Consider the following 14,660-nt stretch of genomic DNA (forward strand, 5'->3'; position numbering starts at 1 on the left):
TTTTAAGCTTTATATATATATATGTATATATATATATATATATATGTGTATATATATACATACACACACACACATATATATATACATACATATATATGTGTATATATATATATATATATATATTAGAAATTTGTGAAATAATTTCCATGAATCCACCGCAAAACAAGAGAAACAAAGTGAAAGAAAAGGAGAGGCAGAAACAAATACGCTATTTGATCATTCGCTACTTATATAAAAGTTCGAAGTTTTGAATCGATTCTATACAACTGCTATAAATTCGTAGAAAAATTTAACGTGTGAAATGTATTAAAAAGTGTCTCTCGTTGTTCTGCTAAAGGATATAATGCAGGAGTAACAAAGTTGGTATCAAAGACTTTGTGGATGTAAGAGGTAGGGAACTTCCCCACAGTATTTTCCTGTGGTTCTATATCCGAACGACATTCACTACAATGTGAAGTGTTATAACGGTAATACGTAATCTTCGCCTTTGTAAACTACATCCAAAGTATTAAGTAGTATTAATATCGAGGCAACATCGGCACACGGGCATCTCTTCGGGGTATAAGTAAATGACAAACTCATTCTACATCTCTGCAAACATCACTCCGTCAAAGTTCCTTTAGAAGAGCCGACTTTGCATTTTTAAGTTTGTCCAATCGCCTTTGTAAATGAGAGTTTGCCGTTTCCAATTCTTCCACACGACCTTGTGTTTCCCTTACCTAAAAGTAATCATATCGAGTGAACGTGAGTACCTATAATCTTTCTTCTTTAATCTTTCTCCGATATATCGTTATCTTATCTATCCGTACTTCTCTCTGCAACTTTCTTTTTTCCACTTTCAATTCGTCCTCCGCTTTTTCAGATGCTTCTGCGGCTGACTTGTAACGAATTACTTGGCTTTCCAATCTAGCTACGGTCGCTTGCAAAGTAGACATATCCTGTTCTGCTTTCTGTAGTTTGAATTTATAATCCGCCAACAATTTATTTGCTTCACGCTGAATATCATCATTATCTGATAAGCAACCTGTCGCAGCGGGGATACATATTAATCGATATATAAGTAAGATGATATCATGATTCATGTGTCTTTACACTGGCAATTACATGCCATTCAACTGAACTAAACAGACATGTGTAAATATCAACCTAATACTGAGCCAGATGATCTTTCCGATCTTACGCGACTCCTAGTCTCTTCTAATTCCAATCGTAAATGTCGAATTTCATCCTGCAACTCCTTTTTCTCAGAAGCAAATTTTCTCAGTCGGACATCTGTGAAACAATCGGATGTGGACGTTCAAAAACATATCAAACAAAAATAAAGGCGATTTCACTATAAATACACACCTAATGAACCTTTACCAGCCGTTTCTAATAATTCTGCAGCTTCTGTACTGACTAGTACCCTCCTAGGTTGACATGGTCCATTTTCAGTATTTTCATAGTCATCATCACTTACATATTCAACGATGACTAAGCCGTTTTCCTGATTTATAATTCGTTTTAACATTATATGATTAGATATAAAAACACAAATATAGTGTGTGCAACTATCTATAATATACATACTTTTATAAGTTCATCCCTATCGTACAATTGTGCTCTGCAAAAATCCAAATCTTCCTTCAATCTCTGACTGACCCGTTTTAATTGTTCAACATCTCGATTCTTTTCTCTCAATTCTCTACGTAATTGTGCCGTTGTCTCTTCTAACTCTTCCAACTTGTCTTTTAATAAATCAACTTGATAGGCATAAGATGATTTTTCGTTGTCTAACTGAGCATTTGCTATCATTGCCTTCCGAAATTTTTCTTCAAATTCCTTTAATTCCAGCTACGTAAAAAGTAAGAATGCATTGATATTGTTGGAACTTACAACATTCTTGTTGTATGAGTGATAAAAACTTCAAAAAAGCTAGCTTATACAGAGACATACCCTAATATCTCTGCTTAATCCAGCATCTTCCAATGAATCCTCCGAAGATCGGCGACTCGATTGGAAATTGTTGGAATTTGTAAGAAGGCGTGATGTGCGCACTGGATCCGGAGTTACTCTCATTGTTCTGTTCACGTCAGCTGTAATTAAAAATATATGGATAAGTACTTATAAATGAGCTTACTACAAGATTAACATTAAAGATTGGAATATGAAAATGATGTGACTCATATGTCTTTAATTACCTGTACACATATCATAAACCCTGTCAGCGTTCTCTTCTGCCTCTTTCTGTTGTTTTTCTAATTCGCGCATTCGAATTTCTCTAGCTTCTGCTCTCGCCTGCCTCCTAGCAGCCAGCCTTGCTTCTGCCTGAAAGTATGTATGGAAAATCCAGCCTGTTACCAAAAACATATGTTTACATTTGATTCATTATTTACACTTCACCATATTATAAAGCTCTTTTATTAATATCCATTATTAAAGAAAATAGCAAGTGAAATAGCAAAGTGAAAATTATGAATTTCTTCTAGAAGAAAATATTTTGCTGTTACCTCTATTTTTATTTAAAAATATAAATCACTCATGTGCAATTATCGCATAAATTATCTAAAATTTTTAATATAATAGATATATATATATATATAATTCACAGAAATAAAATATCTGATGTATAAGAGTTTATATGAAAGTTTAACACAGCATTTTCTCTAAAAGAATGTGTTATATGAATACAAAGTAACAGCAAAACAAAATGTATGTAATATGGGTTACATATTATTTAAAGACAAACTATATACTACAACTTGTGCCTATGAGATGTTTCTAAAAAGATCATGTTATTTTGATGAGAATATTCTTAATTTCTCTATATTAAAGTCTCTATATTTCTCTCTACATTTCTCTATATTAAAGTCTATTATAAATAAATAATATAGGATATACATATCCTTGTCGTTGTGAGAATCATTTGTGGACAAGCACAAACACTTGCACATGCAACCTCGCATGCAACCAATATTTTAAGCTGACAAGTAGGACAGTCTTAAGTTTCCTATCTTGCCATATTAAATTTTGCTCTTTTCAAATTACTTATAAACAAAAAGAAACAAAACTAAACAAGACAAAAAATAAACAGAATAATGAAAACATGCACTGTTATGTTACTTTGCAGCACAAACTAATATAGAACAAGAGTATCACAGTATGACAGCAAGAAACCTCGATGGATAAAGTATTCAGTTTTCTAGGTGCACAGAGATATATACATCTAGAAGAACAGAAAGATAACTCTAGTAACTGCACTACTTTCAACATTTGTATCATCTGAACCAACACCTCCCAATATGATGCTTTAGTGAGACCTTATACATTCGTGCGTAATATGGATGTCTTTTTTTGTTTTCAAAATTACACATATCTCTATCGAGGTCATACCTCCTTAGCTATTTGATCGAGCGCTTGATCTTCTGCCGAATGCCTTGTGGCAGTCCGCCTTCTTCCAGCTATAGCTGATTCCATTTTGTATTTTTTTCCCTTACAACTTTTGTTTTAATTGTAACAATTCTAGCTAGGAGTATCCACTTCCAACACCACACTAACAGGTAAACGATTAGCTAAGGACAAATTTATACAAATATAAGCTAGTGGTTACCAGCGAGAAAAGTCACGAAACCAACTTTGCGATATAAATTCACAAAATATCGCGATTTCTTACTTTTACAAAACATCTGCGTTATTTCCTGGTCGACGATGTGTAGACGACCCTAACAATGTCATGTTCTATTGATTCTATTGATTTGTTCCGAAACATTAATTTTGCACGAAGCTTGTAAGTTCTAGCAAGACATTATACCAAACGATCAAAAATTAGATGAAAAATTCCACTTCTACCTCCCCGATACTATTTTACATAAATATGTAATGTTGTCTATTTAAACCGACAATGTATATGTATATATTCAAGCGACGAGAAACTTATTCTAATATACGTAAAACAAGGTTCTACCTCGAGTCTCTATTCACGTACGTCTGATTCTTCTATTACACTTATTATCAAATACCTGTATACGAACAGTTGTATCTGGAGTATATTTTATTATTCACCCGATTTTTCTCTCGTGTCGTACGTTTCGGATGCGTGACGCGACATTGATGATAACGTGTGTGATTCACGAAACTCGTCGAGGCTACTCAACAAACGGACGGTAATCGGATACGCGGTAAGATAGGCGGATGCAAAAATCTGATATTTCACGATGTATTACGTATACCACCACAAGCGAACATCGCAGACGATACACGTATATAGATATATGTATGTGTATGCTTGTATATATGTAAAATCTTACAACAATATATAGCTATATTTCATCAGGACTCCACTCTGTTGCTCGTTGCAGGCGAGCACTTACGATCAGGACACCTCGTCAGCCAGCGGAGCGGATAGGTGCATGTTCTTTCGGTCGTGCCGCATGCGAAAATAAACCGGGATGGACACTATAAATACAATCAATGAAAATCGGACGACTCGATCGCGATGACCATCTGCGGTATGGAACTTCGAGAGGTATGGGACACCTTCGTGACTTCGCGGTCCCCGTTAGTCCGCTTGTGTAATCGACGGTCGACGGACGTTGGCCACACGAACTCTCGGGGCCTCTATCTATTGCGGGACAGTGCACGTAAGCACGCTCGGGTTTTCCCGGCGGCCGGCAGCCCGGTGGCGGGTCCGCTCTTAACCGCGAGGACACGCGACGGCGACGACGACGACGACGACGACGAACGCAATGCGCGATACCGCGCTCGGCCACAGCGGAAGATACATTTTTCGATCGTGCCACACATACACATACGCACTCTTTCTCTCTCTCTCTCTCTCTCTCTCTTTCTCTTTCTCTCATACACACACCCACACATACAACTCCGTACACCGAGCGCACAGTGATGTATGCGAAACACGCAAAAGCACACCGCGTCTCACCCCGCCCACTCTTGTACCGCCGCGCCTACATATATATCTGAAAATAGTAGAGTCATCTCTGAAACGAAGCCAACATTAGTATCTCGCTTCGTTCCCGTTGTACCGATCAGGTAGGTTGCAATACGTCGGGATTTACAAAGTTCTTGCACATTGCGCGTGCAATGTTTGACGGGTAATGCTTTGCATCCAATAGAAGAATGGTTCTTCTAGTGGCATCGGTTAGCTGCTGCACTTTGCTTCTAGAGTCGAAATTTTCCTATTGGATGTCGAATGCTGTTATATACACACGTCAAATGTGTCCTGTGTCGTGAACGAAATGTCAAACAGCGAGAGATATATATCATGTCCAGTGTCAAATGATAACTGACGCGAAGGAGATGCATGTGTTAAATCATGTTTTCGATGGAGATTAAGGACATCCTCGCGTCATCCGCATCGATTTGTACTGTTTTACAGTATCTAGCTGGCGTGTAAGTGACACACGTATACTCTTAATCCGAAGACGGTTTTGTTGAAGCATTAAATTTGCAATCACTTTGTTGGCTTTAATCGCGAATTTATTGTGTCTCATGTTTTTCTTCACACAATATATATATTTGATTTATATTGTATTATATTATTGTTCTATAAGTTTTTAATTAAATTTGATATAATCTAATACATATGTTTTAATATCATGCTTCAGTTAGTTACTTTGGTTAGTTCAGCTAGTTATGTATCATTTTATTTACCTAATTATATTTTCTTTCTTACAACCTATATAGAACATAATTTGGTAAATATTTTTTAGTATTTATTTTTTTTTAATTTTGCTTTATTACCATATTTTTCTTTATTACATCCTTTCCCAAGATATATTAATATAATGGTAGATCAACACAAGTTGAAATACCAAACACATCAGGTAATTGAATTTTTTTCTCTGTAGATTAGTATGCAGACAATATATAAAAAATGGTACAACTGGAGATAGTTCAGCCTTATCCTTCGTGACATGCTTAATGTCGTATGTATTATAAATATAACAAAATAAGTATTCAATCTTTCGCAATATTTGTCATTATTACTATGATAGAGATTAAATTAAATTTATAATTATCTTTTAATAATTACAGTTGTTACCTGTGGTGGACATATGGCATGCTCATTAAAGATTTCTTTATTGTATATGTAAACTTATTTGGGGCATTATTACAAGTATACAACATCATCATTTTTCTCATATACAGCATAAAGAAATCTACTACTGTTAGACAAGTTGCAGCAGCACTTGTTTTTATTTTAGTGATATTTATCTATAGTGCTTTCTTGCAACAGGATAAAACTGTACTTGTAAAACAAGTAGGATTTCTCAGTTGTACTCTGACAGTATTGTTCTTTGCATCACCATTGTTTCTGCTTGTAAGTATAAGAGAACATAAAATCTTTGCATTTGTAAACATATGCAATTTGTAATTATATTCAGTAATAAGGCCATCTATATAAATTATGCCATATATTTATCTGTGATATAAATGATTAAGTAATTAAATAATAAATAAAATATTGTTACAGGCACATGTAATAAAAGTAAGGAGCACAGAAAGCTTACCCTTCCCAGTCATAATGGCCTCTATGATAGTGTCGTGCCAATGGTTTGCATATGGATGTTTGATTAATGATCATTTTATACAAGTACCAAATTTCATGGGCTGTGTTCTATCTGGTTTTCAACTCTCTTTATTTTTAATTTATCCAAACAAACAATCGGTTGAAGCCTACTTCATATAAGATTTTTTTAGATAGTTTTTTTAGAAGATAGTTTTTATCTGATAAATTAATTGCATCAATCAATGTATGTATGTTGTAAGAAATATTCATAGATATAAATTAATTTCTATGGGATGGTCTCTTTATTATACCACATTTTACATGGTAAAATATGTCTATACATTGATCTATGTATCAATCAATCATGTATCAATCAATTAATCGATGTGATTAAATAAGATTATTGCTACTATGTCGTGCTACTTGAAATCAATGGTCCATTTTGTCTTGTTATTTGAAAATGGAATCAATTGGTCTGTTCTTTTCAGCTGCACTGTGGAACTAGTGCAATAAGTTAGAATGAGACAACTATTGGTCTGTTCTTTTTAGCTGCACTACTGAACTGGTGCAATAAGTTTAAGTGAGAAAAAATATAGTTGTCTCATTCTAACTTATTGCACTAGTTCTGCAGTGCAGCTGAAAAGAATAGACCATATATTTTTTTCTCACCTTAACTTATCGCACCAGTTCAGTAGTGCAGCTAAAAAGAACAGACAACAGTTTATCACTTAGACCCGTTATGAACCAGGAGCAAATAAGGGGTCTAATTCAGGCGAGCAATCTTTAAGGCGGTATTCACATGGTCAATTCGTATATATAACATTCAACTGTGAATGCATCTTTAAACGTGTTGTTTCTGTAAATTAGTTCCAACATCTCCGTTACGAGCCGCCACTGCTCTGTTAAAGAGTCTAGCATGTAGTATGACAACGTTAGGTTGGATGAATTTTTTATTTTTGACATCTCATTTCACAACAAATTCAGATCTTTCATTCATAAGTAATATGGTCAACGATAAGTCAGTCGTCAGGCATTCCTTTATTTCCAGCCTTCGTGATTGACAAGCGACTTGGAGAGTCTATTTTCAAGTAGTATAACTCAACCATAAGGTAGAAGATATTTAATTTTACCGTTTATATTTTCTTTCTATTTCTTGTTCACGTTATTCGATTCTTGTTCTTATTTGTAAACTTTATTTACAGAAAATATAGCTAACAAGAGTAAATTTGTCATTACACACATGGTCCTTCAAGCTGGCCGCCATATTTGTTGTGGTGACTTGTAATACATGTACATCAATAGATATGACGATTAAATTGAACTTTATATGTACAGTATAGTTTTATGAAGTAAGTACTTAGCTATATAGTTTTTAAAATAGTGCAGAATTTATTTTGTGTATAATACCATTGGAATTTTCTAAAATTATTTAGATGAATCACATGTGTCGTTATGAAGTATCAAGAACTAATATGCTATCAAGATTATCATGTTAATATAAGTAATGAATATTTTTTATGATTTGAAAACTAGAATACAGATATGTTCTTGAGTATATTTATTTACAATTTATACGTATATATGTATATACATATGAGTACATGTATATGTAATTGACAGTAAATTACTTATATTCATAATGTTGAGTTTATATCAGTGGTTCATTCATATTTATACAAGAAATACTATTTATACACGAGTTATGTCAAGCCATTATACAAAAGTTGTGAAACATCCAACAGCAGGAATAATTGGTCAGTATAATAACAATATATCACAGCAAATATCTCAAAGCTATTCTCTTTTTTTTTTAATGTGGTTTTTGTATATTTTTAGTTATTGGAGATGAAATATTAAAAGCTCAAGTGAGAGATACAAATTCTTATCACATGTGTGGCTTATTGTATAAATGTGGTGTTAAAGTAAAAAAGGTGAGTAGTTAATTAATCATTGGTAATTTTATTAACAACACCATTTAAATCTTAATAATATGTAATAAAAGTTATATACAGAATTATCTTATAATATTGAACAATTTGCTTTACAGATTTCTGTCATAAGTGATAGTGTTGAGGAAATCTCAAAGGAGATTCGAGATGCCTCTAGTAAGTTTACTTATGTTATAACATCTGGTGGAATTGGACCAACACATGATGATGTTACATTTGAAGGTGAATATATGATCCCTGAAAGAAAAAATTGTGACCCTGCAAAAATGTCATGATATTTGATGATTGGCAGGCTTAGCTAAGGCCTTTGACGATACACTACATTATCATCCTAAATTGGTGGATATAATAAAAGATCATTTTGGTGCCAAAGATCCTCTATCTCCTGCCTATAAGATGGCTTTGGTATGTCAATAATGTATATAACATATAATGCAACAAATAATAATACTACAAATTCAGTAAATTGACTCAGTAAGAAAAAACGAACGGAGTAAACACTAACACTGTTCATCTTTTTTAGATTCCAAAGAAAGCATCTCTAAAATTCAATTTAAATACGCGTACAGGCAAACCAAACGCGTATCCGTACATTGTATTAGAGAATGTATACGTTTTTCCAGGTTCACCGGTATTCTTTGAAAGATCCTTTCAAGGTTTATACGAGGTAATTTCAATAGAACCATCTTCAGCAATTTTTCCGGATTAATCTGTATCCTTCCTTTGCTTCGCATGTTGCAGGATTTACTTTCCACAACGAACAAGAGATTTGTAAAAGATGAGGTATTCATAAATGCCAGGGAAGAAGCGTTTACGAATGCCTTATCAGTGGTAGTAAAAGAATTTCCCAATGTTTCCTTTGGTTCCTATCCAGTGAGCAATTGCAGGTAATGCAGAGTAAAACAATCGCGAACTGCTTTAAACGCAATACAAGGCACGTTTAAGAGAGTTTAAGCTCCATATTTTTTGATTACTGGACATACCGTTAAGTGTCGTACGAATGTAACTTCACGAGAATATCGCAAACAGGATATCCTTTAACTGACCTGCTTTTGCGTATTTCTAACGATTTCGAATTTGAGCGAACGATTTCTATTTTGCAAGAGTAAAACACAACATAAATGATACGTAGGTACTATAAAGCGTTCGTAACTATAGAGAGCGATAATAAAGGCGACACTGAGAATGCTAAACAACGATTTTACGAGCTCAATCCTGTTGACATTTTCGTAAAATTCGATCGGACACCACATGTAGATTGCATCACGAAGTACAATAATTTCCTTCAGAGCTGCCCGCATCGTCGATCGATCTACGAACAGTTACTGGAAGAGCTTAGGTAAAAGAGACCAATGCATTTTTAGACTTGAACATCGTCATAACAATATTCACATTGGAATATTAACAATTTCCACTGCGTACAGACAATTTTATCGAGAGCCTGAGAGCGTCTCGATACGTATGGACGGCGGCGTAGAATCGAGCATCGTTATTCATCTCGCTCATATATGTAGAACCCAATCTAATTCGAATGACAAATTGCGAGCAGTTTACTTTATGGAGAAACAGACGTCGATTGATCTCGAGGAATTCATCAAGGAGATGACTGACAAGTAATGGCAGCATCGATCGATACATCGATCAAATTGCAATATTCATACAATCGAATAGATTAGCGTGTAAATCACTGTTATAGTGACAATAGTGTGGCGATACTCGCGAGGAGATAAAAATCGGTTCGTGTATTTGTTAGATATAATCTGGCGGTGTGCACCGTGGAAGCCGAGCCCGATAAAAGCATAAACGAATTAATAACCATGCAAGCGCATTTACGAACATTGCTAGTCGGAAAGACCGGGGAGGATGGCGTGAATGAAGTTAACCGTCGCTATGCCGGCGCGAGTAACGCGGACCGATTGCAAATCAATAATCCTTTGCGTAACTGGACAAACGAGGACGTGTGGTCTTTCGCTTCGTCGCTGAGCCTGCCATATGTGACTACGACTGCTTAAAGGAAAGCGGGGTAAGAAAGAAATTATGCTCTCTAAGAGCGTCGCGTGACTGCGCCGTAATAGTAGTATAGTACCGGTAGTAATTGAAACATCTGATCGATAAGGGTCTGTTCTCGCGACATTGTTGTATTTTAAAGCACGTTACGAGAGAGAAAGAATGACACACACACACACACACACGTGCGCGCGCGCGCGCGCAACATCGCCAGTAATCGCGAGGGGACACCTTTTACATTATTATTTACGGCGACAAATTTTACGGGGAACAGGACTCGTAATCGATATTTAGCGACATGAGAAGGATTTCATCGATCCCCAGAGCATTGTACCCTATAATAGGATAACCATTAGGAGATACCGAATTTGTCATCGTAATCTCCCTCTCTTCCCCCCTCCTCATCGTCCCGATTCAGATTTCAGAAATCCACAAATGTGTATTCGGCATCGGCTCGCAGGCACCGAGGTATCGTTTAATATTCGTAAGGGCGAGTGCGACGCCGCGCACAAAAGCAAAACCCAGTGTTGTCTACGCGCGCTTTCAATATGTCCGCTCAGCCATCCGAGTAGCGAAACTGGAATGTACATGGAAGAGGGTATACCGGCAGGAAGAGGAGGTGGAGAAGGAGGAGGAGGAGGAGGACGTCGCGGGGGATGGGGGTCGTGGAGAGGTACTCCCCCGCGCTCGCGAGGGTGGGAAAGGAAGGAAGGGGAGCAGGCGGACTGTGAGCTCGTATTACACATTTTTCAGTAGAGGAAAAGCCGGCTGGCTGAGAGAAACACCCTCGCTTCCTCCTCTTCCTCCTGCTCCTCCGCCTCCTTCACCGCCCGTTCCATTCTTTTGAAATTTCATTCCGAGTTAAAGTATTCCCCCACTTTTATCCTCTGGAACTTTAAAATGAGAGCGAGTCGCGGTGCCGACGTGCCTCGCTCGAGCTCGTGTTATCTCTCTCTTTCTCTCTCTCTCTCTCTCTCTCTCTCTCTCTCTCTCTCTCTCTCTCTCTCTCTCTCTCTCTCTCTCTCTCTCTCTCTCTCTCTCTCTCTCTCTCTCTCTTTCTTCCCCTCTCTCCCTCTCTCCTCCTTCTCTACATATACATATATGTGTACATATATGAGTGAGTGTGTATATATATGTACACATATGTATGTATGATGTATACCTCTCTCTCTCTCTCTCTCCCTCTCTCTCTCATATACATTTATTCGTTTGTACTTTTATCATGAGCCTATATCTTCTCGCCCATAGGCGGTCGACGTCGACGACGACGACGATGACTACGACAACGCAGTCGGTGAAATTTACTTAAGCTGCAAAATTGCTAATTTCTCGATTGGGATCGCCCTCGGGTTTTGCGGCACGATGGGGATGGAAGCGTGCGACATTCATGCGTGAGTGCGTGTATGCTTACGCATACGTGAGCGCGAGCGTGCATAGAGTCCGCAGTGCATTTTGCGAGAACAGAAAGACCCGTGATACTGGAGATGGAACGAAACGAGACGAGACGAGACGAGACGAAACGAAACGAAACGAAACGAAACGAAACGAAACGAACGTATATTTCCAGAACAAATATTTACGCGAAAGAGGTATAAAAAGAGCGAAAATGTGTTTTCTGTTTGATTTGCGACTGTATTTTTCTTTCCGGTCCAACGGCCCTCTCCTCCTCCTCCACCTCCACCTCCTCCTCTTCTGCCTTCTGCACCACCACCCCCCGCCGCCGCCATCACTCAGGCAACCACCCAACCACTCACTTACTCTCGACTAGCTCTCCCCTCTTCCACGTTTCCTCGCGGATCCTCGTCGCCCTCGCCCGTACCCGCGGTGGGCGGACAGAAGGGTGCACCCATGAGAGGTAGAGAGGGACAATCCTACGGGCATAGGTTACAGACGTATATACGTCGTCGTCGAATTGATGTTTCGAGCAGTTTTGAGCGATGGAACGAGACAGCGGCGGCGGCGGCGGCATCGGCGTCGTCGTCGTCGTCGTCGTTGTCGTCGTCGTCGTCGTCGTCGTCGTCGTCGTCGTCGTCGTCGTCGTCGTCGTTGTCGTCGTCGTCGTCGTCGTCGTCCTCGTCGTCGTCGTCGTCGTCGTCGTCGTCGTCGTCGTCGTCGTCGTCGTCGTCGTCGTCGTCGTCGTCGTCGTCGTCGTCGTCGTCGTCGTCGTCGTCGTCGTCGTCGTCGTCATCGTCGTCGTCGTCGTCGTCATCATCGTCATCGTCGTCGTCGTCGTCATCGTCCTCGTCCTCCTCCTCCTCCTCCTCTTCCTCTTTCCCCCTCCTCCTCTTCCTCCTCTACACGGCATCGGCGTCGCGACTGTGCGCCGGCCGTGGATCCACGACGGTGCTTTACCACCGCCGAAGAAGATGCGGAAGTAATTTCGCTTCTTACATCAATTCGTCATTCTCGATGTTTTCGCCCCGGATCTGCTCTTTTTTTTCCTCGTGTTTTGCCCCTTCCCTTCTCCTCCCCTCGTGTTTCGTACCCAGATCGAGATGAACTACGCTTCTCGGCTACTTTCGCCACCGCGAAACCGCCTAGTTTTCCCCTCGTCGGGATCGCGACGATCCCGACGACGATGCAAGTCTCTTCACACGTTGCGATACTCTTCGCGCTGTTATACGCGAGCGAGCTTTTCATCTAGACCGGCAAAAGTCGGCGTCTAATCCAATAGTAATCTCTCTGCTATCTCGGCAATTCACAAACTTCGCTAATTATTCCCACCGCCCTCCCCTCCTCCTCCCTTCCTCCTCCCCTCGCTTCCTCCCTCTCCCCCCCCCTCCGTCGCTCCTCCGCTCGCCTGTGCTCGCATCGGAGAAGTTTCGCCGTAGCTCTCGTAGACCCGGTGCATCCCCGAGATAATGCACACGGGCGAAAGAAGGAAAGGGGAACGGCAGCAGTAGAGGACGTGTATCGCACACGCACGCGCCCGTCGAGTGGCAAATATCTTCGCGCTATTTACGACATACATACACCCCGGTGTTCCGCATGCGGAGATTTCTCGCGGAACAAACCGACACGCGCGCGTCCCTGATCGCGACTGGTCCTACGAATAATACGTTTACCGGCGCGATACGCCGGGAGAAACACGATAGCGCTCTCGTCTCCATTCGTCCGCCGTACATACGTACTTGAGAACTTTAGATTTCATAAATTCCGCGATACGCGTATCGGCTATCTATCAAAAGTTCTGCGCGCGCGCGCGCACGCGCGCCGACGATGTACGTTCACGTACACGCGTCCAAATGAAAAATGCGACATACATCCGCGGGACGCGCACAATGACGGATCGCGATACGGGGACGACGGGGAAAGGATATTACGAGTTCTTTTCTCTCTTGGAGCGCGCATCCCGCTCCCGCGTGATCTCGCCGGAGAACAGTACGTACGTACGTACGTGTGTATGCAAGTACATACGTATGTCCGACCAATTACATTCGCGATTGCGCTCCTGAAAGATTCATGCTAAAACAGACGCCGCTCGTACGAGATGCATTGTATAATTGACGAGTGACTTATATGTGCGCAGGCGGCTCGCACGGAGCGCCTGCGGGAGATCGATATTGCAGTAACGATACTTTGCTTTCAGCGATCGCGACCGAGTTGTGGATTCCTAGGACCCTCCCTCGCCACACACGTCGTCGTCGTCGTCGTCGTCGTCGTCGTCATCATCGTTTGCGGATACTTTTGCGAATAGATTTGCGATAGGCTTCGTGTAGAAAATCGACGGTGTTGATGTGACGCTTCGACGTCCGAATAAAGAACAAGTGCAAGATCAGTCGGAGACCCGAGGAGCGTTTATTCACGCAGCTTTCGATCTGTATCCTGCAACGGCGATCGTCTCCGCATCCTTGAGCTATACGTAAAACGTAAAGCGGTCGGTGTGCATAACGTTGCACAATATCCATCCTCTCTTTCCTCGTGCACGAGTGGAACGGTTGTGCGAACGGTCGAATGCGGAACTCCTCCAGCGTCTCCTGCGTAACGATCACGTCGCGATTGAGCTTCGACAAGCGAGAATAGGCGATCGAGCGTGCGTTTAATTGTCGTGCCTCGGCTGAAGGGAAAGAGATCCGTCCGTCAGGGATGCTGCGAGCGAGCGCTCGTTGGAACGGTGAGGAGCGAATGAGTGAGAATTCACAAGTAGCTGCGTCGGTGGTCCGAGCGCGGTTTAGTCAAGTCGAAGGGTTGGCTGC

The 14,660-nt window shown here is 40.1% G+C and overlaps 3 protein-coding genes across 17 annotated transcripts; 2 read left to right on the forward strand and 1 right to left on the reverse strand.

Annotated features, from left to right (window-relative positions):
• Nucleotides 1-429: 429 nt before the first annotated feature.
• Nucleotides 430-4,788, reverse strand: LOC105184764 (leucine-rich repeat flightless-interacting protein 2). Of its 15 annotated transcripts, XM_025303054.1 has the most exons (10): nucleotides 4,516-4,788; nucleotides 4,287-4,434; nucleotides 3,373-3,551; nucleotides 2,181-2,307; nucleotides 1,936-2,075; nucleotides 1,570-1,833; nucleotides 1,348-1,486; nucleotides 1,147-1,272; nucleotides 810-1,024; nucleotides 430-719 (listed from the first exon to the last, which is right to left on the reverse strand). In XM_025303054.1, exons 3-10 carry the CDS (start codon nucleotides 3,454-3,456, stop codon nucleotides 609-611), a joined length of 1,206 nt encoding a protein of 401 aa, XP_025158839.1. In that variant the 5' UTR covers nucleotides 3,457-3,551; nucleotides 4,287-4,434; nucleotides 4,516-4,788; the 3' UTR covers nucleotides 430-608. The 15 variants fall into 15 exon arrangements, with proteins under 15 accessions (XP_025158839.1, XP_025158838.1, XP_011142073.1 ...); XM_025303053.1 differs by having other exon boundaries at nucleotides 4,350-4,788; XM_011143771.3 differs by having other exon boundaries at nucleotides 4,287-4,788.
• A 46-nt stretch (nucleotides 4,789-4,834) lies between these two features.
• Nucleotides 4,835-6,813, forward strand: slv (sugar transporter SWEET1). Its single transcript, XM_011143768.3, has 5 exons — nucleotides 4,835-5,028; nucleotides 5,162-5,388; nucleotides 5,847-5,924; nucleotides 6,034-6,319; nucleotides 6,473-6,813. Exons 2-5 carry the CDS (start codon nucleotides 5,312-5,314, stop codon nucleotides 6,686-6,688), a joined length of 657 nt encoding a protein of 218 aa, XP_011142070.1. The 5' UTR covers nucleotides 4,835-5,028; nucleotides 5,162-5,311; the 3' UTR covers nucleotides 6,689-6,813.
• A 1,314-nt stretch (nucleotides 6,814-8,127) lies between these two features.
• On the forward strand, nucleotides 8,128-14,242 carry LOC105184766 (FAD synthase). The gene is made up of 10 exons (XM_011143784.3): nucleotides 8,128-8,262; nucleotides 8,345-8,439; nucleotides 8,556-8,679; nucleotides 8,750-8,862; nucleotides 8,981-9,124; nucleotides 9,199-9,344; nucleotides 9,590-9,796; nucleotides 9,882-10,070; nucleotides 10,211-10,480; nucleotides 14,054-14,242. Exons 1-9 carry the CDS (start codon nucleotides 8,148-8,150, stop codon nucleotides 10,467-10,469), a joined length of 1,392 nt encoding a protein of 463 aa, XP_011142086.1. The 5' UTR covers nucleotides 8,128-8,147; the 3' UTR covers nucleotides 10,470-10,480; nucleotides 14,054-14,242.
• Nucleotides 14,243-14,660: the final 418 nt, after the last annotated feature.

This window comes from Harpegnathos saltator, unplaced genomic scaffold, assembly GCF_003227715.2.
Source record: "Harpegnathos saltator strain DR-91 unplaced genomic scaffold, Hsal_v8.6 scaffold529, whole genome shotgun sequence".
NCBI classification, from domain to species: domain Eukaryota; kingdom Metazoa; phylum Arthropoda; class Insecta; order Hymenoptera; family Formicidae; genus Harpegnathos; species Harpegnathos saltator.